Source organism: Carassius auratus, unplaced genomic scaffold (genome assembly GCF_003368295.1).
Source record: "Carassius auratus strain Wakin unplaced genomic scaffold, ASM336829v1 scaf_tig00015585, whole genome shotgun sequence".
Lineage (NCBI taxonomy): Eukaryota > Metazoa > Chordata > Actinopteri > Cypriniformes > Cyprinidae > Carassius > Carassius auratus.
The window spans coordinates 87,440-114,093 of NW_020524604.1; the positions used below are offsets into that span (position 1 = coordinate 87,440).

Below are 26,654 nucleotides of genomic sequence, written 5' to 3' on the forward strand. Positions count from 1 at the left end.
TGCAACTTTCTGTGTGTCTACACCGGACGCGAAAGTTGTCATCTGTGCCCCACAGCGAAAGTGTGTCTAAACTTGATGACATCACACTATATTGTCAAATCATCTGAACACAGTGTCAGAACATTTCGTCATAAACAGAACGCGGTCGTCTTCATTTCGTCGGGTGAAACATCTCTCTCACTCGCAGCAGAGTCTATGAGCAGCAACAACTTCTCCTCCACGCGCACTGATACCAGAAACACGCTCCGCCTTCACTCCGTAAATAAAGTATTTCAGTATGTTTGAAATGTTATGTTCATAACATAGCATATAAAATAATAATAATAAAAAATAACAGGAGAGTTTCAAAGTGGCTTAAGCTATTTGTAAACTTTTTTTCCCTATATCACATGCCAAACTAATAACATTGTAAGCATTACATCTTTATTTGCTGCTTTCTGCTGTGAAAATTTTGTTTGTGATGAAAATAACATCTTTGTCATTTATTTTAAACAGATCGATTAACTTCTTCAAGATTTCAAAATCAGATAGCATGCTGATAATGTAGTAGCACTGTAAGATTACATTTGTTTGAACGCATTATTGCAAAAGCGATTGAGTGTGAATCTGTTTAAATCATGCTTTAACCCGAAAATAATCAGTAAAAGAAACAGACAAACTCTTAACATCCTGCTCGACTCTTGCAGTCAACCTTCTGATCAAGCTAAATATGTTTAACATGAATTCTTGCTGAATATGAAGTTATGGCTGTTGGCATGAATTGTACTCGTGATGGAGCGCTCTTGGAGCGGGTGAAAACCACGACGCTCATTTTCAAGTGTCTGTGCAAAAATTATAAATGTGCATTAATGACAGGGAGGCGCCGTCTCATCGCTTCAATTTTTTCATGATAATGAATGTATAATTTTTTAATTAACATTAATTAACATGTGTCTCACATACATTAAAAATATATCTACAGAAAGCTTTAAATGTTTTTTAAACGAAAACGAATTGTGTAATCTGTGAATGTTGCATTTCTCTCGTCGGAGAGAGCCAGCACTGTGAATATAACCAAAACAACAGTCCTACATAAACCAGTTCAGCAAGTGAAAGCCTCATAAGACAATGTCCATATGAAAGAGCAATTCACACCTTTATCTCGACCCCCACAAGCTATGCATAACTACCCAAAACCCCAACCCCCTCCAGCTGAACAGAATTCGGTCTGTGTTTTGACTGAAGAATGGTGTTACTCGGCTGAAACATGCCTGCACTCAGCAGCACTACTCTTTGTATTCATAATTTTCTTGCAGCCCATATTATTATTTTCACAAGACCATAATGATAATAACAGCTCTGGTAGTTCCACAGAGACGTGGAGAGACTCTGGTAATCCCATGACTCAACTCTGGAGGGTCAACAGGAACCTGACTCGACTCTGGAGGGTCAACGGGGACCTTACTCGACTCTGGAGGGTCAACGGGGACCTGACTCGACTCTGGAGGGTCAACGGGGACCTTGCTCGACTCTGGAGGGTCAACGGGGACCTTACTCGACTCTGGAGGGTCAACGGGAACCTGACTCGACTCTGGAGGGTCAACGGGAACCTGACTCGACTCTGGAGGGTCAACGGGAACCTGACTCGACTCTGGAGGGTCCACGGGAACATGACTCAACTCTGGAGGGTCCACGGGAACCTGACTCGACTCTGGAGGGTCAACGGCGGCCATCTTGGGCAGTAAGGTTGGGCTGGCGGCCATCTTGCGTTGTGATGCTGGGCTGGCGGCTATCTTGTGCTGTGGCACTGGGCTGGCGGCCATCCTGCATAGTGGCGCTAGGCTGGTGACCACCTTGTGCTGTGGCGCAGGGCTGGCGGCCATCTTGGGCAGTGGTGCTGGACTGAAGACCACCTTGTGCTGTGACGCTGGGCTGGCAGACTTCTTGTGCAGTGGGGCTGGGCTGGCGGCCATCACACCGGAAGAGACAGGAGTGGCTGGTACATCCCACAAAAGCCGATGCTGTAAGTAACACACGAATTCCAAGAACCCATATGTGTCCAGCTGAGCCATCTCCTTTTGAGGAACTGGGTAATCCAGCCCGCTATAAAAATAGTCCATTAGGGCCGCATCATTATATCCCATGCCCTCGGCCAGGGACCAGAACACCTGTGTCTTGGCACCCACATCATTGCCCTCTTGGCGGAGGGTAGTCGATTTTAAATATTTAATTCTCCACTCCACCATACTGGCTGAGGAACGGGAAACATTAAACGACATACCGCTGGATCTTTAGTGATGGAGGTCTTCTGTGACGGTCGCAATCCAGTGAAACACAGGGAGAGAGATAGATCCAAATGCAGGTATGATTTATCATAGGGGTAATCCAAAACGTAATGAAAACAAGCAAGGGTCAAAACCAGAAAGCAGTCCAAAAACAAACAAACAAAGGAAGGAACAGAAAAGGAAATGGAATGGGAACTCGGAAAACGAGGTGTCTCGGAGGACGAGAAGACTGGCATACCAAAGGAAAAGACTCCATACAGACAACAGGAATGGACTGGTAAATATAGGGGGGGTAATGACAATTAAGTGAAAGCACCTGGTGCAATTAGCAGGAGTGCAATTACTGTGATGAAGGGACAAGACTAGTGGAATTCTAGTGCCTACGGGGAAGTGCTTAAGGGGAATTGAGCCCACTAGTGGACACCCAGGGAAACGGAGACTAGACAGCGTGACACATTGTAATATGGATCATTATTCCTTTGTTTACGTTTCAGCTCTTCAGCGACAGAACTGTTTGTGTCCGTTATGGAATAACTCACGGTCCGAGACTGCGTCTTGGTAGTAAAAAAACACCATCGTTTTGCAGCGTACAGTGTCACAAACAGAATGAGGCAATCCACCGGAAAAAAGAATGAATGAAAGATAGGCGAAAGATAGATATTTGAATTTGCCGCTCCCTCGTAATGCACTCTGACGCACGTGTCAGCTGATGGAGGCGGAACTTATAGCGATCGCCTTTTTCTTTCTTTGTTTTATTTTTCAGCTGTTTTTATATGTGAGAGTATTAGTGTTGCTTTCGTCCACGAAAATTATGACTAAATATCGTCGTCAATGAACCTTTATCACGTGACGAAAACGAGCGGAGACGCAACGTAAATGCTGATCATGTGACGATAACTATAATTAAATGTATAATGCATTATCGTTGACGAATAAAAACGAGACTAAATGTGGTTTACAAAATAAAAACAATGCTAAAATGTCTCTTCATTTTCGTTGACCAAAACGAGACAAGACGAAATGTTATAACCTTATTTCGTCTCGTTTAGTGTATTTTTGCAGTAATTTCTGTTTCCTGCTGTGTCTCCCTTTCGGGAGGCTGCATCAGGTTGCACTGCACAGACGCAGGCGACGTCACTTCCTCAAGCCTCACTCGCAGCATTATTTAGATATTTAGACTGCGGTGAGTGTCATGTTTAGTGTATGTAAACGACAGCAAAGTTAAGTCTATTAGCCTGACAGAGAGAAAGGGTCCGATGGCCGGCCAGCCAGGGTTCATCTTTGGAAGAAAAAGAAGAAACGACATTTGGAAAAACTTTCGTTACATAGAAATGGAAAAGAAAACTGAATGTGTTGTGAAAAAAGATGGGGAGAAATGCGGCCACAAAATCACAGGAAAAAACACCACAAACCTTAAGAGACATCTCAAGGCATTCCATAATGAAATTGAGGTAAGTCAAAAGACATTAACATAACGTTACTTTCTATATTAGAAAGCTCATGCCAAGCCAACTCATGAGGCTGTGGTTAATGGGTCTCATTTTAACGTTAGCTTTAGACATTAGCCACTGGAGCTGAAAACAAGACAAACGTGTGTGACAAACGTGTGTGACTAGCGTGTGTGTGTGTGTATTTGTTTGTGAGTGTGTGTGTGTGTGTGTGTGTGTGTTTATGTGAGAGAGTGTAAAGTGGGTTCTTTGTTCCTACATGACTGACTGACATCCCTTGTTGGCCAAATACTTTAGCTAGTTTTTTTTAAATTCACATAGCAATCACTCTGAACTGAATTTGGCATCAACAACATGACTTTGAAAGTTTGAATACCGTATTCTAGACCAAAATATACATTTAAACAAATGGTATAGGCATTAAAGGGATAGTTCACTTTAAAATGAAAATTCTGTCATCATATACTCACCCTCAAGTTGTTGCAAACCTGTATGAATTTCTTTCTTCTGCTGAACACAAAGGAAGATATTTTGAAGAATGTCAGTAACCAAATAGTATTTTTTTTCCTACTATGAAAGTCAATGGGTCCAGTCAACTGTTTGTGTTTGGTTACTGACATTCTTAAAAAAAATTATTCCTTTGTGTTCAGCTGAAGAAAGAAATTCAGTATATGATGACATTTTCATTTTGAAGTGAACTATCCCTTTAACATGCCTGTCGAGACTGCTTAGATGACTTTTGTTTTGATTATGTAGACTTTTTTTTCTTTTATGGGCAGTCAAGTCAGTGGTTGTGGTTTACTATATGCTGTTTTATAACAAAGTTCGGGAGGAACAGTCGCAGTTCATTAACCTGATTAACACAAGTGGAGACCAATCAGTAATCAACTCTTGACAAGGTATAAATAACAGCAGAACCTATCTCTGTTCATCGACGGTTTTCAGCATCCCTCCTCCACCCCATTTCTCCTCACTTATAGATCCATCTACTCTTACCACAACCGGGGGGAGTACTCTGGGTTCGGGCCACATCCCGAGCTCGGAGCCCTCCACCCGGACAGCACGCCAAATACGCATAAACTTACGGTATTAATATACGTAGATGTGAACTCGTGAAACTTTACAGTGGTTCAGTGGTTGATTTACTATAGTAAAAATCATAGCAAGGATTTATGCTACTTAATATTTACAACCGTTTTCCAGAGGCTGCATCTGTCCTGACATTGTATCTGATCCTGTGCTAGATTCCAGAAATAGCACCAGTGAAGCAAGTCCCACCCAAGAAGATGGACAAGCCAACTAGTGCTCAGGATTTCTTTGCCACAAGGAGGTACAACGACAACTCCCCAGAGCAACGGACCAAAGAGGAGGGGATTGCAAAGTGGATAGGCCGCACAGGACTCCCAGCAATAATTGTTGGAGATGAGGAGTTCATCGCCATGATGGCAAAAATGGACAAAAAGTTCAAAGTGCCAACAAGACATAAAATTTTAAACTTGATTGACAAAATGTACAAAGAGGAGAAAGAAAAGGTCAAACAAAACTTGGCCACAGCACGCAGAATAACTACAGGGTTGGATATTTGGACTAAAAAGGGGCTTACAGCATCCTTCCTGGGAGTCAGTGCCTGTTACTTCAACCCTGAGGACAACAAGGCTGAACACAAACTCCTGAACCTGAAGGAGATGGTTCACCCTCACACCGCAGTTTCGATTAGTACACTTATGGAGGAGTCAATGGAAGAATGGGGGATCCCCAGAGAGAAGGTCCTCACAACGATTACTGACAATGGCAGCAATATGGTGGCTTCGTTCCACACACATGCAGAAGTTGCCACAACTTCTGAAGAGGACTCAGAGGCAGAGCACGGCGATGACTATGAGCTACAGGAAGGGGACGATGACAGGTAACGTAAGTCTGTGTATAAAAATATGCTATTAAAGGGGACAGCAAGAAACATAAATAATACTATATACAATATAATTAATTCAACATTTATGTAACTTGTTATTTATAAATCAAAAAATAATTCCATAGAAAGTTAAAAGATTAAAAATTATGCTATTAATTCATTCAGCATTTATGAAACTGGTCATAATTTCATTTCATAGTCATAGACTAAATATGTTCATAAGAAGTTAACTACTAAAACTATTTCATTTGGTTCAATAATGTAAGGGCTAAAATGGTTAAATATGTGCATTTGTTTTTTTCATGTAGATACGACTACGGAGCCAGAGAGAGGACCCCATGCGTGGTTCAAACTTTACAGCTTGTAGTTAATATGGTCCAGAAGGAACCCCCAATCCAAAGGCTGTTGGATAAAGTGAGGCACTTGGTGAACAAATTTAGGAAGTCATCTGTCGCCACAGAGCGGCTGCTGCAGAAGTGTGCTCTAGTTCTGGTAAAAGACTGTCCCACCAGGTGGTCAAGTTGCTTTGCTATGATTTTGCGCTGTCTTGAAGTCAAGGAGCACCTCACAGCTGTGGCTGAGTCCATGGGCTGGGACAGCCTGCAGCCCAGTGAGTGGCAAAAGATCGGGATGCTGAGAGACCTTCTTCTGCCATTTGCGGAGCACACTAAGTCACTTGAAAGTGACACTCAATCACTTTCCCTTGTTGTGCCAGCACTCCTGGATCTCAAAAACCACCTGTCGGAGTTCTCGCTTGCACATGGGAGAACCTACAAAGATGCAGCTACTCTGGCTCAGAAGATGCTGTCCAGCATGGATAGGCGCTTTAGTGTGTTTCTTGACATAACGGCTGACAACTTCTCACCACTTCCTGCAGCAGCATGCTTTGTGGACCCTTGTGTAGCTGAAACCCTTCTGGAAAATGATGACAACGAAGTACAGAATCTTGTCAGAAAGGCAGAGGACTACATTGCTCATCTTGTGCCACAAAGAGTGCAAGTACGTGAAGAGCAGTGTACTGATGATGAGCAAGTCGCAAATGAGGGTACAGGGGCTCCAGAGTCAACCCCTGCAAAACGGTGTAGATTTAATTCTTCAGTGCTAATCGTCCATCGAGGCCCAAGAAAGCCAAGACAACAAACATTAGGCAGGAGATTTTAAAATATAAAGAAGGGCTGTCCGAGTCGCACAAGACTGCTGCTACCAGTGCTGAGGTTGAGGAATCCGGCATTGAGTATTGGTTAACTCGGTATTGTTCCACTGCATTTCCAACACTGAAACCTCTGGCCTTGGACCTCCTGGCGATGCCAGCCTCTCAGGCATTTACAGAGAGGGTCTTCAGTGTAACTGGTTACCTCTCTTGTGGTCGCAGGAACAGGGCTAGGATCATTTTGGAAAGAAGCACTTTCCTCAAAGTAAACAAGCCTAAGTAGTAGTTAATGTCTGGCCTGAACAGACATGCAAGAAGCATGCATACTGTACACATGCACACACACATGCACACACACAGTTTCTGTTGAGACTGCTGGTTATTTGTTTCTTGTTTGTTCTTTTCTGTTCTGTTCTTTTCTATGCAGCCAGTGCTTCCTATCCATCTCAAAGGTCCAAACCATTTGTAGTGTTATAGTAGATTTTCGTAGTGCAAAATCTGACTTCAGTTTACAATACAAGTAACAGACACACACATTTTTTAGTTTTTTACATTTTTTTTTACACATTTGCACTTTCTGGTATGTTATTGTAGCTCGAGCATTCAAGCACCTTGATTCTCTTTATGTTAAACTTGAATGTATTCTTTTTTTCTTGCATTGTCATGTGATGCTATTTTATGTAAATTTTATGTGTGTGTACTTCTATGTTTGTTGGTAAAATAAATATGTTGTAAATTCAAATCAGAGCGTCTGGAATGGATGTATTCTTGAGTCTAAAACGTAACAATAATATAATAAGAAAACCTCGTTTAAAATGGGTTTGGCTAAAAGAAAATTTTGGTTTATATTTTGGTCTATACTACTAGGTACTTACTTACACTATATTGACTGGGTTAAATAGAATTGCATTACCAAAAAGAGGCTAAAATAAAATTTTCATTGACTAAAACTTGACTAAAAATGTCATCAGTTTGCGTCGACTAAAACTAGACGAAAATAGTCATGGATAATTCTGACTAAAATAAGACTAAAATGCTCAGACTTTTAGTCGACTAAAATTAGACTAGACTAAAAAGAGTATAAACGTGACTAAAACTAATAAAAACTAAAATGACAGCTTGACACAAAGACTAGACTAAAACTAAAATTAAAACAGGCCGCCAAAAACAACACTAGAGAGTATATGTGAGAGTGTGTTTTATGTTGAATGTGAATGTATCTGCATAAATACCATCTGTTTGAGTGCAAATCAGCCCAAATCAGCTCGCTATTACTGCATGATCACGGTGATCAAAGTGAACGCATCTATATGAATAGAGAGAGTGTATTATTTACTTTATGGTGCATTTGTGGTATTTTCATCTGTATAAGTGGCCATAAGCACTTATTTGCATCGTAATTCATTATAATTGCTGCATTTTTAATTGGCAAACAAAGTTAAATCTTTTTTTATTCATCTCATTATTCTTATTTTTCTCACTCAAATTATTCTTAATGTATTTTTTTTTCCTAGTGCTCAAATCACTTATATGATGTTTCTGTCTAGTGTTTTATAATTGAAAAAAACTATGCAGTGGTATGTTTACTGACTAAATAGTTTGTAGAAGCCTTCAATACTATTGAAGGTGTTGGGAACTCAGAAACGAAGACCAGGAGACTCTTGGGTAATCTTCAGCAGGATTCTTTATTGAGAACGCTCTGCGTGGCGCTGCAGTCATCAAGAGGTCTAAATTGTCCTTAAGACATTGTAGATTATATACATTCAAGTGGGAGGGATCCATACAGTAGAGGTGGAGACCATTTTAACAAAGCATGCAAATGCAATCAGGAAGATACCAGACACTGGCATCTTCCCAGCCTTGATCTTATCAGCATAACAGTGTCATTTAAATACAGAGGTGCCTGACAGTATCACGGATACCTTCACATTATCATAGAGACAAAAGGCACAGCTGTGCCTTGAGCTTCAAGGAAGAACACAAAGACAAAAGGTTAATGTCTCAGACACTTGATTCTCCTGATTTGAGCTTCTTGGGTGTCAACTTTATTACCCCAAAAAGTCTGCTATTATATTGGAACCTAGATTTAACATTTTCTAAATTTGTAATCCCACAAAGGCTATAAATATATCTTTTTTTATATATTTGGGGGGTGTAGACATAGTCACATAAAAATATTTGCAAGAGTCTCATTTTTCATGATATTTTATTCAGATTTGAAATAGAAACTCATGAGACATGTGGCTTTCAACCCATTACTTTTCTACATTGCTCCAGGACTCATTTAAGGTATTTTTATATCAAATAAAAAAAAAAACAATTTAAGTGTGGTAAAAAAAATTCAAGGCACTTCAATGTCTATAACTTTTACTATTTTTGAGCATTATTAAATCTGGTTGATAAAAAGTAAAGCCCAAAGGGTCTTCTTTCTAAAGACACCAAAATTATGTTTTTTAACACGCTGAAGTAGGAAACTGTTACAATTATAATTTAGGTAGAGCGCTTTCAGCTGTGAGTCCCATAATGGGGGGTGCTGGGTAACAGGTTAAAATGAATTACTATTTTAATTCTGCTTATAATCCAAAATGTTACTAAATGTAACTATTGACATATCTATTCCTGCTCCTGTAATGGAATACATGTACTTTGCATCCTGATTGCGTAACTCCCATACATCCTCCCCAAGCCTCAAGTCCAATTTCAATTTAACATCTGAAATGTCTGGCAGCAACGTGCATTCTGGGAAATGGTGTAAGTTTAAATAACGTTTAAATAACGTATTTTTTTCGGCGTCCATGTTAATCAATGAGTGCATTCACACCGAGACCATGAGCAGCGCGAGAGTGTCAAGCAGGAGCGTCGCGTGAACAGCAGTGCAGCGGGGGTTTCGGCGTCTGGTCTATTTTTGCTGTGCCTGTGCTGCTCACGCTCAATTAAAGTGAAAGCACACTTTTGATGGACAAAATAAATGTGATTTAACACAAAACGTGCTCAAAATGCACAGAATAAGCATGTCAAGAGTTTTAACAACAATGCCAATGTCTAGTGTTTTAACAATTATGCCAGAAAAGAAAATTAAATGTAACAAATATGTATTTTCCCATTTAAACTTTTGAATTAATCGTTTTGGGTGAAAGTATGGTGTATTGTTATAAAAACAAATGTTGAAAGAATTATACCCATTGTTTGAAATGGTTATACTGTCTGCCGAACATGCTTTGCAGCCGCTGCTGTGATGCTGTACTTATACGCTTCCAGTGTGAATACTCTCGAGAGTCTGCTTCTGCAGTGACGATGTAGTTGCGCCGACGCGATACTCGCGCACTGCTCACGCTTGCGGTGTGAAAGGGGAGTTAGCTTACTGCTTTTTTATATAAATTAGTTAACGTAAGCAACGAAATGTAGTTTGCAAGCTAAAAATGCAGACAAACAAAATAAAGGTAATAAACACAGTAACTTTGTAACCGGAATATTACAAAGTACTCACATGTGGCTGTGGTGGGACATTTAGGTGTTGCTGTTCTGATGACATTGTCTGTGACTGTGCTAGCGTTAGAAAGCTTGAAAAGGATAAGTCAAACTAACTTTAGTCACAATAGGAGATATAATATTGTAAGTTAAACAGCACAACAGCATTATAGCACACAAAACTATAAAGGCACTTTTAAGTTAATAATGAAAAAAAAAAACTTACCAAAAAATGTGTTTTAATCCATTAGTCTCGCTGTAGTCAGTTATTTTTTTAGATTTTTTTTCAGTAAGCTTCCGGGATGCTGTAGATAGTTCTACCAGACAGGCTTTGGTTCTACTAGCGGTTTGATTGAAGACCAACAGCCAATCACAATTGACCTTTAATTTTCTGATTGGTTGATTTTGTGGCACACTGGTAACGCTGCTGTAAGTTGAGCGAGCGTGTGTCAAGAGTTGAGCACAGAATTAAGAGGTTGAGAGAGAGAGAGACTTGACAGGAGAGGACTCAGCAACGTACCATATAATTATTTTTTCCCTTATTTTCTTAAAAAATTAACACTTATTTTCAACATGATAACATATTACTAATTCATAAACAGGGTTCTTACAGGTTTCTTCAAGTTAAATTCTGGGAATTAATGCAAATCAAACATTGGTTTGTCCAGCAAACGGCCGTAAGATTAACTTATCATCTTTCAATAAAGTTATCACTTCTTATAATTTCAGGAAAAATTGATTCTGGCCGTGAAACTATTCTCCTGTCCTTATAAAATTTAGGTTACTGAAAAGCAACAAATAAGCTGTGTAGCTAAGATCAAACATTTCATTGACTCCGTGATGTGAGCATTTTAGACGGAAGCAATCATGAATATATATTGGATTTTAATAATTGAACTAATAATACATCAAACTACAATTCACAAAGAGTAAACTAGTGTATAACATTACAAAGTGTAAAAAAAATACAAGACATAACGGATGCAGCAGAGAGAGAGAGAGAGAGAGAGAGAATGAGAGAGAGAGAGAGAGAGAGAGAGAGAGAGAATGATAGAGAAATAGTCACGATCACAGAATAATCGCTCAGTATGGCAAAATCACAGACAGTAACCTTTTGAAAGACGACAAGGAATCAGATCACCTTGAAAAGGTTATAGACAACCTTTAAGCAGCATTTAAATCTCTATAGAAAATAATACTTGCAGTGGGTCTCTTTGTGGATGTTAAAGACGAGCGTGTGTGTGTCATTCTTTTGGAGCTGGGCGTCTTCTCTCGTGTCTTTCGGGCTGCTGTGGACTTGTGCTAAGTTTGAAAGGTTCACCGAACGAAATGATTCAGAGTTCATCTCCCTCGTGAGGACAGGCGAATATGAGAATAAACTTAGCACAGAAAAGAAAAGGAAAAACAGAGATGAAAGCTCAGTAAGGAGCCATGAGAACAGGCTGTTCTCTCAGACGCAGTGCTGAGACCAAGTACTGGACGAAGTGCGAAGAAAAAGGGATGAGAACTTCCTGGGTCAGTAATGGATTGACTGGTTCACGCCTCTGTTTGCGCGAACAACCAATGAACATTCGCGATCTGAAGCGGGAAAAAGTTCCTTTGTCTCTGGGGAAACACCCACTCGTGTAACTCATGGTGTTGTCACAATTCAGCAGTTATATTGCAGCAAACTGATACAGGGCTCTCAAGTGTCACGCATTGAGCGTGACAGTCACTCATTTCGGTCTTTTGTCACGCCCCGCAACACATTGTATTTCTCACGCAGAAAAACTATTTATAATATATTTAATATGCCGCAGCGCCCAAAAGTTATCTGGTCGCGCCGCTCTCACTATGGGAACCGGCAGGAATCAAGTGCGTTCTTAATCGAGCCTGTCACTTATCAGCCAATCAAAAAAAAGAAATAGGCTACACAATAGCCAATCAGAAAATAGCACTATTGTATCTGGGTAAGATTTAACACAACAACCAATGAAAAAAAAAAGCATCCTGGAATTGTTCACCATCTTCCTCGAGGAAACCACTGGAGCTCCGAGCATCACTTTGAGCACAAAGTAAGTAATGATCTCCTGTTACAACAAATTCACAACTTGTTTGACACAAACAATGACAACTTGACTGCTGTTAGAGAATGTTTCCCAGATAATTAGCATCAGTTTTTCATGAGTGTCTGACAAATACACCTTTTCAACAAATACACCTTTTCTATGGATTGAGTGGTCTTTCTGATGATGGAATATGGATACAAAATTTTAAAAAGTATTGTATCCCAATAACAATATATTCACCCCTCTGCCATTTGGTAGAAGATATAAGAGCATCAAAAACAGCTCTAGTAGATTTAGAGACAGCTTCTATCCTCAAGACATCAGAATACTTAACTTTACTCAACCATCTTCACTCTCCTAAATGGCACACTTGTCACTTTTTAGAATTAATCCTTCAACCTAAATTAATCCTTTTTTATTTTACCTCTTCTATTTATCTACTTTCCATTTAAAAAAAAAAATTCTGTATAGTTGAGATTACTTGGAGCACAACAAATTTCATGACTGATAAATGTTATTTATGTGTATATGACAATAAACTTGAAACTTGTATAACCCAGAGATATCTTATAAGAAGCCTGTATTTGACTAGCTTTCTCTATGTCTTCTGTCTCACTGATAGGAGAAAAACTCGATGTGGGTTTCACCACCAGAGCTACGCTAAACCCGCTCCTTGAGGCTGGAGAGGTCACATCACAGAAGGCTCAACAATTCCAGCAGGCAGCACTGGCATTTTTGGTCGGAGCTGTGGAGTATGCTATGGATAAACTTCCGTTGAAAGATGCTCTCCTGAAGCATGCCAGATTTATTGATGTGCAGCTAAGAGCTGAGTGTGGGGTTGAAGATGCCCTATACTTTGTAGATTGAGGGTATTTTCGATGGTTGGTTTGAACAAAACCTCAATACAAAACAGTTTGTCTCTGGATGGGACATTGTCCTCAATCATGACCCTGAAAATGGCTGGGCCAACACCACAAATGATAAAGGAGTCCAAAAAGGCAACAAACACTTACAACAAACAACACCAGTCATAATCTCTCTCTCTCTCTCTCTCTCTCTCTCTCTCTCTCTCTCTCTAACACAAACATTCACACTCAAACACACACACACAAATTTTGTAAATGGAAATTGAATAAACACTTTGAATTTGGTTAAATTGTCAGTGTCATGTGGCAAATATTTTCTTCCGGGGGGGGGGGGGGGGGTGTCACTCTTGCCTGTCTTCAAAACTTGAGAGCCCTGCTGATAATTCCAGAATAAATACATTTTACAAACATTTCCTATATGTGAATTTTCCAGTCACAACAAGATGGTTAAACAGATACCAAGAATGGCAGATAGAAATGATAGAAACATGAAGTCACATTAATATGCAAAATTACACATATGTAAAGTTTGATTAACACACAATAAAATTGCAGGTACTCCAATTTGATATGGGAAGACATCTAAGCATAAAAAGGAGATACAGTTAAATACATTTACAATATATTTACTTTCCTTTTTCCTTTCAAGAATTCCTAGCGAGCTGGGCTTTCTTGTCTGTTTCTCCCAGTAGGGTTCATAAAGTTTTATGAACTGCTCATACGTTACAAAATAAAAAATTATAAAATGTCACAGTACATGTTAAATAGTCTAAATGAACTTCGGCGGGGATCTGAGTTTGCGCACAGTTTTACTGCTGGCCACTGGATGGCCCTCTATGATGGCTGCGCCATATTATACCCGGATTCCTCTCTGTACCTGCTCGGATTTACAGTCACCCTGGCCGTGGTGGAGCTAATCTTCTCAACCTTCGTTCGCTGTGCAGAGAAACACAGCCAGCATCTGTTTAATAGCAGCTGAAGTTCGCTCTCATTAACGCCCGGTCTCGGGTAAACAAAACTTTCATTTTAAATTACTATTTTGCCTCTCAAACCCTCTCAAACTTATGTCGATTTCCTGAACCTGTTCTGCACAAAATCCCTAGTCCGACGTTCAAATTTTGAACCTCATATCGAGTCACTTCTTAAACTCCCCGCGTTTGTCTGGCCGCGGTGGAGGTTTTGCTACTGTTTTTAAAAACACTCTTCACTGTCGATCTCTACCTACCGGCTCCTACCACAGTTTTGAGTTGCAATTATTACAATTAGTCCCATTGCCATAGCTCTAATTTATCGTCCTCCTCAGCAAAATAAGGACTTTCTAAGTGAGCTTGCTGCTCTAATGGGTGATCTAGTTATCAAACATGACAAAATATTACTGCTGGGTGATTTCAACATTCATGTTTGCTGTGCTTCCAAACCATATTCAGCTGAATTTCTAAATATGATTGAGTCTTTTGACTTTACTCAGTGGGTTTCTGGTCCAACACATCCTTGATTTGATTTTAACCCATGGTTTCTCTATTTCGAATATAGAAATCAACAGCACATCTTTCTCTGACCACATGCCTGTACTTTTTACTGTTCCTCTCACTGGACACACACTTAAAAATCCATCGCTGGCACGTTTAACTCGTTGTCTTACCCAACGCTCTAGTGAAGATTTTTCCACAGCCTAACACGATGTACGTAACTGCCTGGAATCTGTCTCTACCCTGCATAACCTGGATGCTGATGCACATCTTAATCTTTTTAATTTCACATGCACAGATATCATGAATTCTATTGCACCTTTGAGGTACAAAAGTCACAAGCCTGCACCAATGCCCTGGCACACTGACACTACACGTACCCTTAGACGGGTATGTAGACAGGCGGAGCGCCAATGGAAAAAGGACCATCAGCAGGTTTCGTATGAAATCTTGAAAAATGCCTATAAGGTGTTTCAGAAAGCTGCAAAGTCTGCAAAATGCAAACATTTTTCTGAACTTATTTCTAATAATTGCCATAAACCTCAAGTTCTCTTTGCTACTATTAACTCTGTTTTAAATCCCTCTGTGCATCCCATCTTAGAGCCCTCTACTGCTCTCTGTGAAAATTTTGCAAAGTTATTTGTTGATAAGATCAGAATTTTAAGATCTCAATTTTCTAACTCAGTGTATACACATGATGTTCCATTATGTTCTTCCATCTGGTCTGAGTTTGAGTCGATTGAACTGGACACATGTAAAGAAATTGTTGGTCACTTAAAACCCACTATCTGTCCAGAGGATATTATTCCACCTTCAACACAGTTGGTTGGACCGGGCCTGTTACTTTTAAGTGCAATGTGTTACAAAAAAAAAAAAAGGTTTAACAGCAAAAACCAATTCAATTATCAAAATATTAAGTGATTTGTCTGTGTCAGTGATGAATAGGGTCATGTTTACCATTCCAAAAGGGTGAACCTGATTACACATCTGGAGCATTTGTATAATGTGAACAGCTCAGAGTAGTGTCCGGTTTAAAGTCATTGTATGACCACACCGCCATGTTCATAAACAAAGCTTCAAATACTTTCACTGTGCTGAGCCAGGGCTCTCCAAACTCGGTCACATTTCATGGTTAGACATTTATTGATTTAGCTTTTGCAGTTAGTTAAAATATACATATTCTAACAAACAAAGGTAATTACTTCTGCTTTTGAAAGTCATTATGTATTACTAGTATACAATTAATTTATGCAAATAAATATATTTTGCACACAAAATGAGATAAGAGAGAAACTCCTATTCTCCATATGATTAGCTATGAGGAAATAGCTGAATGACAAATCATTCTGCCTCTTAACATCTCTTATTGTAAGCCATATGTATAATAAAAGTAAAGGTAAGTGATAGGACGTTTTATTTTTGGATAAACATTTTACTAATAAATACAATTCATTTTTGTTTATTAAAGCTATATAAGATCATGTTTGATATAAATGATGTGTATATAAATGATGTGCAAAGATTCTGAAAAATAAAATACAGGTAATTAGTGGTCGACTGATATGTTTTTTTTTTGTTTTTTTTTGACTGCCAATATCTCAAGATATCAGGATGGCCAATATAAAGCGAATATATATATATATATATATATATATATATATATATATATATATATATATATATATATATATATATATACATATTTATGTATGTGTATGTATGTGTGTGTGTTTGTGTTTATGTATATGTGTACGTGTGTGTATTTTTATTTTAATTATATATTTATTTATTTTTTTAATGTTTGAGAAACTTGAAATGATTTGAAAATGAATTTTATTAACAATAAAAGTGTAAAATAAATATACTTTAGATGATAACTTCCTGATTCTGTAATTCTATTTCAGTATTTTTCTCAAATAAAGAAATTATTAAAAATATAGAAACAAAGAAAGTAAACATTGGTAATCTGGAAAGTTTGTGGAGATGGTCCTCACTGCAGAACACAAGATCCTGATAATGTCCGGGTTTCAGACACACTGTCTCTGTTTAAATCTAGATTAAAAACGCACCTCTTTGGCCAAGCATTCAAATAATGCATCTTATAATTTTGGACTCTTGTAGAGTTAAATATCTAAAAATGAGTGTCTTTGTAACCATTCTCAATAGATACTGAAACCATTTTAATGGTGCTTTTAAATAAAATATTAAATGTAATATGTGAGGTAAGCCATGGCTAGGTGTACATTTTACATTTTTAATATATGCTGTGGAGGTAAAGAACTACATGAACTTAATGAAGCCCTTAATTATAATAATATGTTTACATTTAATCGTTAAGTACAATCACTAATCTTGTAATGTTGAACACTTAAAACCTACAAGTAGTCAATGATCTTACACGCGTTTATCTCCATTAACAGGGATAGTTGGACAAATCGATTTAAAAGTGCATGATGGATTACGTGGTTAAAACCCTTTTTTGTGCTTTTGTTCTCGTTTGTTTCCAGTAAAGTATGTCACCTTTTGTCTGATCATTTAGAGCAATATTAATGTTAACGTAAAGCGCACAGTGTAATTCTGTGCACATAAGTAAAGAAAAAGTGTTTGTGTCTCCTTGAAAACATCAATGGAATATAATACATTTAATAAATAAATGTATGTCTACAAAATAATGTGATGTTTGCTTTTAAACATGCTATATACGTTCTTGTACAAAGAACAAATCACAGAATATGGATTTTAAATGATTGTTATTTCTTCAAGTATTTCCCTTTAAATTAATCAAGTATAGCAGCTTCCCGTTCTCGACGGACATGCCGGCATATTTCGGGTGATAAAGATACGTCGTATAGATGTCATTTAGAGGTAGGGAAGACGTTTCATTTAACAGCTCAAACAGACGATCTACAGCTATCTGGGGTTAAAAATAAATAAATAAAATAGAAATAAGTGTATTTCTGTGTGATTAATTTTGAGTCCTGATAAATTAAATCATTATGATCAATGTATCACTTATTCTATAGTTAAAACATTGATGCTTTTGAGTTTGAATATTTAACAAAGAATGCAAACAAACATGTGCATGTGTGATCGCGCATGTTCCAGTGATTTATTTCTTATTAGTTTTCTGATAACTTCTCTTTGTTGGTGAAATGATGAGGTTGCATGACGTTGTTCATGAGGATGTAAAGTGCGTGTTTTAGTGACGTGCAGCAGAGCTTCTGGCCCTGACTGTGGAAACCCAACGCTATTCTGGCCTCAGTGCTACTGGCCCGAGGCTATGAGCCCACTCCGGCTTTAAAACCTGGCTCGCACCGGCCCGACAGTGGAAATGCGGCTACTGCCTTAGGCAGTGTGACAGTGGTTGGTGGGTGCCACCTCTGGGGACCACTGCAGCTCCGAGATCCCCTGTCGATTAGCCTGGGGCTGTGATATCCCAAGTTACCATGTGCAGCCGCGAGGAGGGCCGACAGGAGTCTTAGTGATGGAGACGCTGTGCACTGGAAGGGGAAAACAGTCTGGTCTTTAAATAGTCTTTATTCATCCAAGGATGCATTTTTCTGCAGGTGGATAAAGGCGGCCAGTGTAAATGAGCTGTTCTTCAGCACCCTGGCATCGTGCACACACCCAGGATACCTGACAAAGATTTCAATGAACTTCCCCTTGTGGTCAGTGATGGCCTGCAGCTGGACTGAGTGGAACACCTGAAGACTGAAGACCCAGCCAGCTGAGCAAAAACCTGCCCCCACTTCCTCCAGGTCGTCCAGGGTTGGGAATACAAAATACTGACCACTTCCCTGCTGATTCTGTGCACAATGTCATGCACTGTGGCCTTTGGGATGTCGAAGGCCAGAGATACAACCCGATATGATGCTGCATGAGCCAGCCAGTAAAGGAACACCAGCACCTCAATATCCTTTTCCCAGCCATGGTCAGAGTCTGACTTTAAAGCAGCGATGATGGACATGATGGACTGTCGTGAAAGCCGGAGGCTGAGGCGATGGTCAGATCCATCTTCGAAGTATAGTCGAAGGACTGGCACAGCAGCATTCAGGTGGCAGTAGGTTATAGGGCTCACAGTCTGTAAATGTGTATTTACTTTTTTTTTTTTTTTTGAATATTATGTATATATTATTTATTTTGTATATATTATGTATATATTGTATATATTTGTAATATTTATTTATCATATGTATATATTGTATTCATTCTCTTTTTTCTCTTTCTTGCGCTCTCTCTCTCTCTCTCAATATATATATATATATATATATATATATATATATGCATTAATTCAAGTTTATTAATTTTTTCATTTGTCTTGTTTGTGCTGTGTATTTTTAATTATTCATAACAATAAACTACTTAAATTCGTTGATCTAAATCAACCTCTGTCATGGTGTTCATAGACATCTCTTCTTATTCTGAGGTAAAATTTGCAAGCTAAATAGGTGATTATACTTACGTTATTTTATAAACATTGTATAAGCTGTTGACAAAGGCATGATCTACGAGCAGCTGACCTATTCCTCCTCTGAGCTGTTGATTCTATCAACGTTAAAACGCAGATGAAAGCAGTAATTACAACTACAATAATTAATATTAATTAATTAAACAATTGCTGATGTTCGCGCAGTCGAGTGGGCTCTTTACATTTTCGCGCTGTTGTGAAGACGCACGTCACGTGACGACACCAACATGGAGGATGTAGTACGCCCGAGTTCCATTCTTACTACCCACATTCATACTATATAGAACGTACTGTTCTAACGGTCGAGTAGAACATTCAAATTCAAATGTAGTACCCAGTACGCAGTATACGATTTCGGACGCAGTGCAGGTCTTTCTTCCTCTCGTCGCTTCGCTCCAGTCCAGCGGGAGGCGCTAAACACACACGTTTGTTTGACAAACACAATTAAACCTCAGAGGAAGAAGTTCAGTTTCACCGCGCTCTCTGTTGTTGTTATGTCGGTGTGCTGCCTTAATACAAACGGTTAGACAAGTTTCTAAGAGAAAAAAAATACAGATTTTGAATCAGTTCAGTAAATACCTGTAATATCCTCGTCCTCACAGTCGTGACTGAGTTTTGAAGCGAGCAGGAATATCTGGAGGAGTTTATCATTTGAACTGAGATCTGCTGCTGTGAAGATGGAGTTTGTGAAAGAAGAGAGAGAAGAGAACACGAGTGAACCAGAAACCAGCAGAATAAAACAGGAGGAAACAGAAATAAAACACGAGGAACCAGAAACCAGCACAATAAAACAGGAGGAAACAGAAATAAAAAACGAGGAACCAGAAACCTGGGCAATAAAACACGAGGAAACAGAAATAAAACATGAGGAACCAGAAACCTGCAGAATAAAACACAAGGAACCAGAAATAAAACACGAGGAACCAGAAACCTGGAGAATAAAACACGAGGAAACAGAAACCTGGAGAACAAAACACGAGGAAACAGAAATAAAACATGAGGAACCAGAAACCTGGAGAATAAAACACGAGGAAACAGAAATAAAACACAAGGAACCAGAAACCTGCACAATAAAACACAAGGAAACAGAAATAAAACAGGAGGAACAAGCAGGTTGGTGTTTATTCTTCATTAATTTTTAATGAATGTTTGTGGTACATTAGGCTTACAAAGCTTTTTTTCTGTGTATTTTTGAGCCTGGAGAATTTTTTTGTAGACGTGTGTGTGTGTGTATTTATGTTTTTTTTTTTTAGTTACTAAGCATATTAATAACTTAAGTGTGATAACACTGTAATCGGCACAATCTGTGCAACAATAATATGCTGTGCAGCATGGATGTAGAATACATGTTTGTGTTTTTGAAAAAACAAAGTTTATTTGTGGTTAGTGAAAAATGTATTTTAAGTCACTAAAATAAGGCGATGATACACACACAGAACATTGGTTCACAAAACATAAGCATATTCCGATCTCATGATAAATGTTATTTTGAATAATGTGTATTACCAGACAGTTGAACAGTATTTTTTCTACTATCAAATGTGCACCAGCTACTGTTTGGTTACCCACATTCATCAAAATATCTTTTTTCTTTTGTGTTCACCACAAGAAAGATATTAAAGGGTTAGTTCACCCAAAAATGAAAATTAAGCCATGTTTTACTCACTCTCAAGAACTCTTTAGGTGTATATGACTGATTTATTTTAGATTAATCCAATCTAACTTATATAAATAATTATCCTGGCTCTTCCAATCGTTAGAATTGGAGTAAGAGGGTGTTTTTGTTCAATAGTCCAAAACTAGTCAAATAAAGCATGCGCATCTGTAATAAAAAGTGCCTCACATGGCTCCGAGGGATGAATAGAGGCTTCCTGTAGGGAATCTGTGATTGTGTAACAAAAGCATCCATATTTTAAATGGTATAAACACTTTTTCCTCACTTCTCCTGACTGTCACATATTCAAGCGGTTCTGGGCAGATGACGTAGGACACACATGCACTTGTGATTAGTGACGAACATGGAAGCGTGGATGAGAGACACCAAAACAAATCGCTGGTCACTAACTAGAAGCATTAGCCTAATTAGGAGGATTTCAATGTAAGCCAAGTAGAGACTGGTTTTCCTTTGCTAAAGTAAGGAAACTTTGTTCTTGTAAACAATATTTGTGAGACACTCATATCTCAGACGCATGTGCTCAATGCCTACGTCTTACGTCAGCCTCCAGAACGGCTTGCGCATATGACAGTAGAGCCGCGTTTCCACCACAGGAACTTTACCCAGGAACTGGAGACTTTGGGCTGTACTTGTAGTCGGTGTGTTTCCACTGCAGGAACCAGGAACTAAATAAAGTTCTGGTAAAAAAAAATTGCCCCTCAGAAAGTCGCTGCTGGCGAGTTAGAACTTTTTCAAACTTCTGGAGAAAACTGAAGATGAACACCGAGCCGAGCCAGATAACGAACAAAAGATTGATTTGTTCACGAGTTAAGAACCGGTTGCATCGGTTTTCGGATCACCAGTAGTTATTTCGGACAGTTCGATTCAATAAACCGGTTGAAGAAAACGGTTCACTGGTTCTTTTGCGTTCGACGTCATGGCATCATTTGCGATGATTGCCCTTGATTCAAGCCTTCGGTTTACCCGCGCTCATAACACTAGCACAGAATCAGTTCAGAATCAATCACCAAAAGAATCAGTTCGGTTTAGACGCTCTGTGTGTCGGTTTGCTTCATGCTGAATCACACATGCGCAGTATCATCAGCTCCTCGGTTCTTTTTATCTGGCTCGACTCGGTGTTCATCTTCAGTTCTCTCTTCACAGCAGTTCAGTCAGTGTACTGTTTGAGTGCATGCATTACTCCGGGATATTGGTTTGTTTTAACTCAGATGGAGTGTCAGCCACATTAAAAAAGTGAACAGCTTAAGTCATTTGTGGATTAATGCGTATTAGAGATGCGAACCGTTTGAAAGGATTCAGTTCGATTTGGTGAACTTAATGATTAGTTTGCGAACCGGATATCCAGACTGCTTTGTTTTGAACTATCTCTCACAACAGACACGGAAGAGAAGACAATGCTGAATAAAGTCATCGTTTTTGCTATTTTTGGACCAAAATTGATTTTCGATGCTTCAAAAAATTCTAACCGACCCTCTGATGTCACATGGACTGCTTTGATTAATGTTTATCTTACCTTTCTGGACATGGACAGTATACCATACACACAGCTTCAATGGAGGGACTGAGAGCTCTTGGACTAAATCTAAAATATCTTAAACTGTGTTCCAGAGATAAACAGAGGTCTTACGGGTTTGAAACAACATGAGGGTAAGTTATTAATTACATAATTTTGGTATCTGGGTGAACTAACCCTTTAAGCCGCAAAAGTTATGAATAAAAAAGAAATATGAATCCTGCATGTTCTGTGCGTCTTTGAATGATCGAATGGTAGAGACGTGCGGGTTTGTTTACTACATAGATTGAAGTGTGTGACGCTTGCATTCATTTCAGCATCTGAGCTTCAGAGTTCTCTCTCCATCAAGCGATCTGAACTTTTCGATTCATGTCAATGTACGCACAGCGCACCTGTATTTGACGCTCTGTAAACTCTGTGTGAAGGCGCACAACTCACAGTCGCTTTCTCACACATGCAAAGAGAGAGAGAGCGAGAGTCTTACCACGCTGAATCAACATGCTACATGTAAACTATATTCTTTGTCGTCTTCTCGTCAAAATAATGGAGCTCATTTAGAATTATTTATATTTTTCGAACAAAAAGAAGATATGACGTTTTTTCCAGTAGTGGGCGGTGCTAATGCGCAAATGGCAATTTCATTGGCTGGCATTTATCTATTACCATCCCTGTTTTGTTTCAGCAAATCAGTTTGACCAAACGCATACAACGTGATTAATATTCATGAACCCAGCAGCTCATCAATTAATAGTGCATTGTATATTGTTAGTATGGTGGTAGAATTATTAGCAGTATTATCTTTTAATAATAATTAATATGATCTATTACTTTTTTTTTTTCTTTTTAAAGAAACCCTCAATGACCAAAAATATCTTAAGCATCACCACCAGTCTTAAGTTCAGTTAAAATGACAAATATGCATTCATTAAAAGTTCATTTTTACATAAAGGCATTGTGCTGCTAAATATTACTATTATTTAGTCAAATGTATATGATACTGCTACTACTGTTGAAAAAATGCATAACTTTATTTTTTTTAAAGAAATAAATCACAAAATATTTCTTCCATGTTTTAATTTTAATAGTAAATCCCCTTTATTTACCAAAAATAAAATGTTTAAATTTCACACATTAAAAGACAAATTAAATTTGGGTGAAACTTGTTTACTGTTTTTCATAATTATATAACTTGTAGAAAAACTTTAAACACAATTGTAAATAAGTATAAAGAATGGCATTGGTTTTATTGTTAGTGATAAAAAGTTTTAATTATAATAATTTTTTTTGGTACCGAGAACCGTGGATTTTTACTGATATCGGTACAGAATACTGAAATTTTGGTACCGTGACAACACTAGTTGTTAATAAGTTTAATTCAGCTTGTAAATTTTTTCACAAAACTTTTTTCTCATCCGTTAAATATATTTTTTACACATTAAAACAAATTGCTCTGTAATTGAAAGTACTTTTTACAATCATTTACAGCATAGTTTAGGATTAACATCAGGAAAACAACATCAGTTTGATTCCAGCGCTGCCTCCATGTGTTCTGGGGTCTTCAGGAGGTAAGTCTCTTGGTGAATGGCCACCACCTGCAATACAGGGGTCCAGTCTGATTTAGAGAAAGAAGGAAAAGAGGAATTGTTTAGCGCTATGAAAACGTAATTAGAAGAAATATTGAGATACTTAAGTAAACCACTTTTAGTAACTACAAATACCATATGTTTAAAACCCCAAAAATGAAAATAACAAACCTGGAACAACTTAAGGGGGAGCAAAGGATCACAGAATTGTCATTTTTGGCTGATCTATCCTTTAAGTAAAAGTATTATCTTGCATACTCTAATATATATAAGGTATTGAGAGTAAAAGTAAAGGTATGTACAGTCTTATTCTGAAAAATAATTTGTCAGGATGGTTTTACATTAATATTACTTTTGCAGTACTGTGTATGTTGCAGTTTACTTCTAAATATGTTCACTGAAGGGCTGGGCGATATGGCCTTTTTAAAAAAATTTAAATTCGATTTCCGATGTTTTTCCGATTTTCCCCCCTACTTAAGGAAAGCAATAAGTACAAACACCAGACAACAAAATTTTGCTTTTATTTAATCAAAAGTAGGGCTGCTCCGATCGTTAATTCGCATCTCGTCAGTAAAGCCGGTTTTCTAATCAGCGGTAAATTCCCTCAGGTGCGTGATTTCACATAGAGCAGCTGTTACTACACAGAGCCGTTTGTTAACTTAGAAGATCCGCAAATAAACGCTGAAAATGAAGTGGATTTGCGCATCTTCTCGGTTAACAATGGCTCCTTGTAGTAACAGCTGCTCGCCAAGATGGCGGCACGATAGCAGTTTCATGCGTGTCTCTGTTTTTTTTGGAGTCCTGTCTTGGGTCTTATCTCAAGTGCTAAGCAGCTTTTAAATGTTCCTAAGTTCTGTGGGTTTTATACAGGGATGGTGAATTGTAGTTTTTATTGACGTCTAGCAGTCGGGCAGCTTTCACCAGTTGAAGGATCGGTCAGGGCGACAACGTGCAGTGACTGGGTCAGCCGGCTGCACAATTGCGTGTATAACGGCTTTGATGCTGGTTCTCTGTCAGTGGCCGCAGAGGCTCGTCTCCGGTGGTGTGAATGCGATCAGCAAAAAGTTGGTGGTTTCCTTCATCCGACTGCTTGACCTGCTCGACCTTGCATTCGAGCGTTTAGTTGTTAGCCTTTTTCTGTCACAGATTGATTATGGGGATACTATTTACAGATTTGCCTCTCTGTCCACCTTGTCCAAACCTGACCCCCTTTATCACTCTGCTCTCAGATTCATCACAAATTCTAGTTTTAAGACACATCATTGTTTACTTTACAGTTTGGTTGGATGGTCATCTCTGCATTTGCGCAGGCTTGAACATTGGTATATTTTAATTTACAAAGTTATTTTAGGAAAACTTCCAAAATATTTATATAGGAAAATTTTATCATTTCAAAGCTCCTACAATCTCAGGTCATATAAATGGTTACAGTTTAAAGTGCCGGCTATTAGAACAGAGGTTGGAAAGCTAAGCCTGTTCTATTATGGCCCCTGGTCCTGGAGTGAAGTGCAGACTAAACTTAAACTACAATCCCTCATCTCTTTAGGTGATTTTAAACACAGAATAAAAGAATTGGTCATTGCTAAGTGCAGATGTTTTGACAATTCCACTTCCACTTAAATGTATTATTAATATGATTTTATTAATGTTGTTTCTTTGAACAGTATTATATAGGGTATTAGGTAATACCTAATTGTTTATGCTGCTGTATTCTTTGTTGTATCTATTGATGATGTTGGTTTTGTCTGTGGGTTGTTATCTGTTTAATCCTGCTATCTGACCCTGTCTTGGCTAGGTCTCACTTGTAAAAGAGGTTTTAACCTCAATGTGACTTTCCTAGTTAAATAAAGGTTAAATAAAAAAATAAAAATTTCCTACCTGTGACAATACAATGGGGAAAATGTTGGAATTGTTGGAATTTATATTAAGACCCCGCTATTGTTGGGTTAATAACTTCATCTACTCAGAAGCTAGATTGTTAACTGTCTTTATTAAATTAACTCTCAATGAACAGAAAATAACCCTGGCTGGCACCGCTTGGCACAGCTGCTGTTGTTCTGGAGCATATGCAGCAAAAATATCTAAGATAAATTGGCTGTTTATTCTTAAACCAATCAGCGAGCTCGAATAGTGGAAGCATAGTTACGGTTTAATATTTATTTTTTTCTTATTTAATTATATAGGAAATTACATTATTGTCTTTTATTATTATATAAGTTATGTTATTATAATTTTTACATTTGAACAATAACATTTCTTTTAATAGAAATTGGTGGCTCACATGCAATACCATGGCCCAAAGGTTGAAAACCACTGTATTAAAGGGTTAGTTCACAGAAAAATGAAAATTACGTCATTAATAACTCGGCCTCATGTCGTTCCAAACCCGTAAGACCTTCGTTCATCTTCGGGACACAGTTTAAGATATTTTAGATTTAGTCCAAGAGCTCTCAGTCCCTCCATTGGAACTGTGTGTACAGTATACTGTCCATGTCTAGAAAGGTAAGAAAAACATCTTCAAAGTAGTCCATGTGACATCAGAGGGTCAGTTAGAATTTTTTGAAGCATCGAAAATACATTTTGGTCCAAAAATAGCAAAAACTATTTTATATATAAAAACGACTTTATTCATCATTGTCTTCTCTTTCGTGTCTGTTGTGAGAGAGAGTTCAAAACAAAGCAGTGTAGTGATATTTGGTTCGCAAACTAATCATTCGATGTAAACAGATCTTTTTGAAGCAGTTCACCAAATCGAACTGAAAAGTTTAAAACGGTTCATGTCTCCAATAA

General features: G+C 38.3%; 1 protein-coding gene across 1 annotated transcript; it reads left to right on the forward strand.

Moving 5' to 3' along the window:
* The first annotated feature begins 4,848 nt into the window (after positions 1–4,848).
* LOC113074873 (zinc finger BED domain-containing protein 4-like) lies at positions 4,849–7,341 on the forward strand. Its single transcript, XM_026247596.1, has 2 exons — positions 4,849–5,618; positions 5,933–7,341. The coding sequence occupies exons 1-2, from the start codon at positions 4,999–5,001 to the stop codon at positions 6,783–6,785; spliced, it is 1,473 nt and encodes a 490-aa protein (XP_026103381.1). The 5' UTR covers positions 4,849–4,998; the 3' UTR covers positions 6,786–7,341.
* Positions 7,342–26,654: the final 19,313 nt, after the last annotated feature.

What these genes read in the sequence shown, in the direction of transcription:
- LOC113074873 (XM_026247596.1), top strand. Translation starts at nt 4,999, where the DNA reads ATGGACAAGCCAACTAGTGCTCAGGATTTCTTTGCCACAAGGAGGTAC. An exon ending in CAGGAAGGGGACGATGACAG is followed by an intron (nt 5,619 to 5,932) that starts GTAACGTAAGTC and finishes TTTTTCATGTAG; the next exon opens with ATACGACTACGGAGCCAGAG.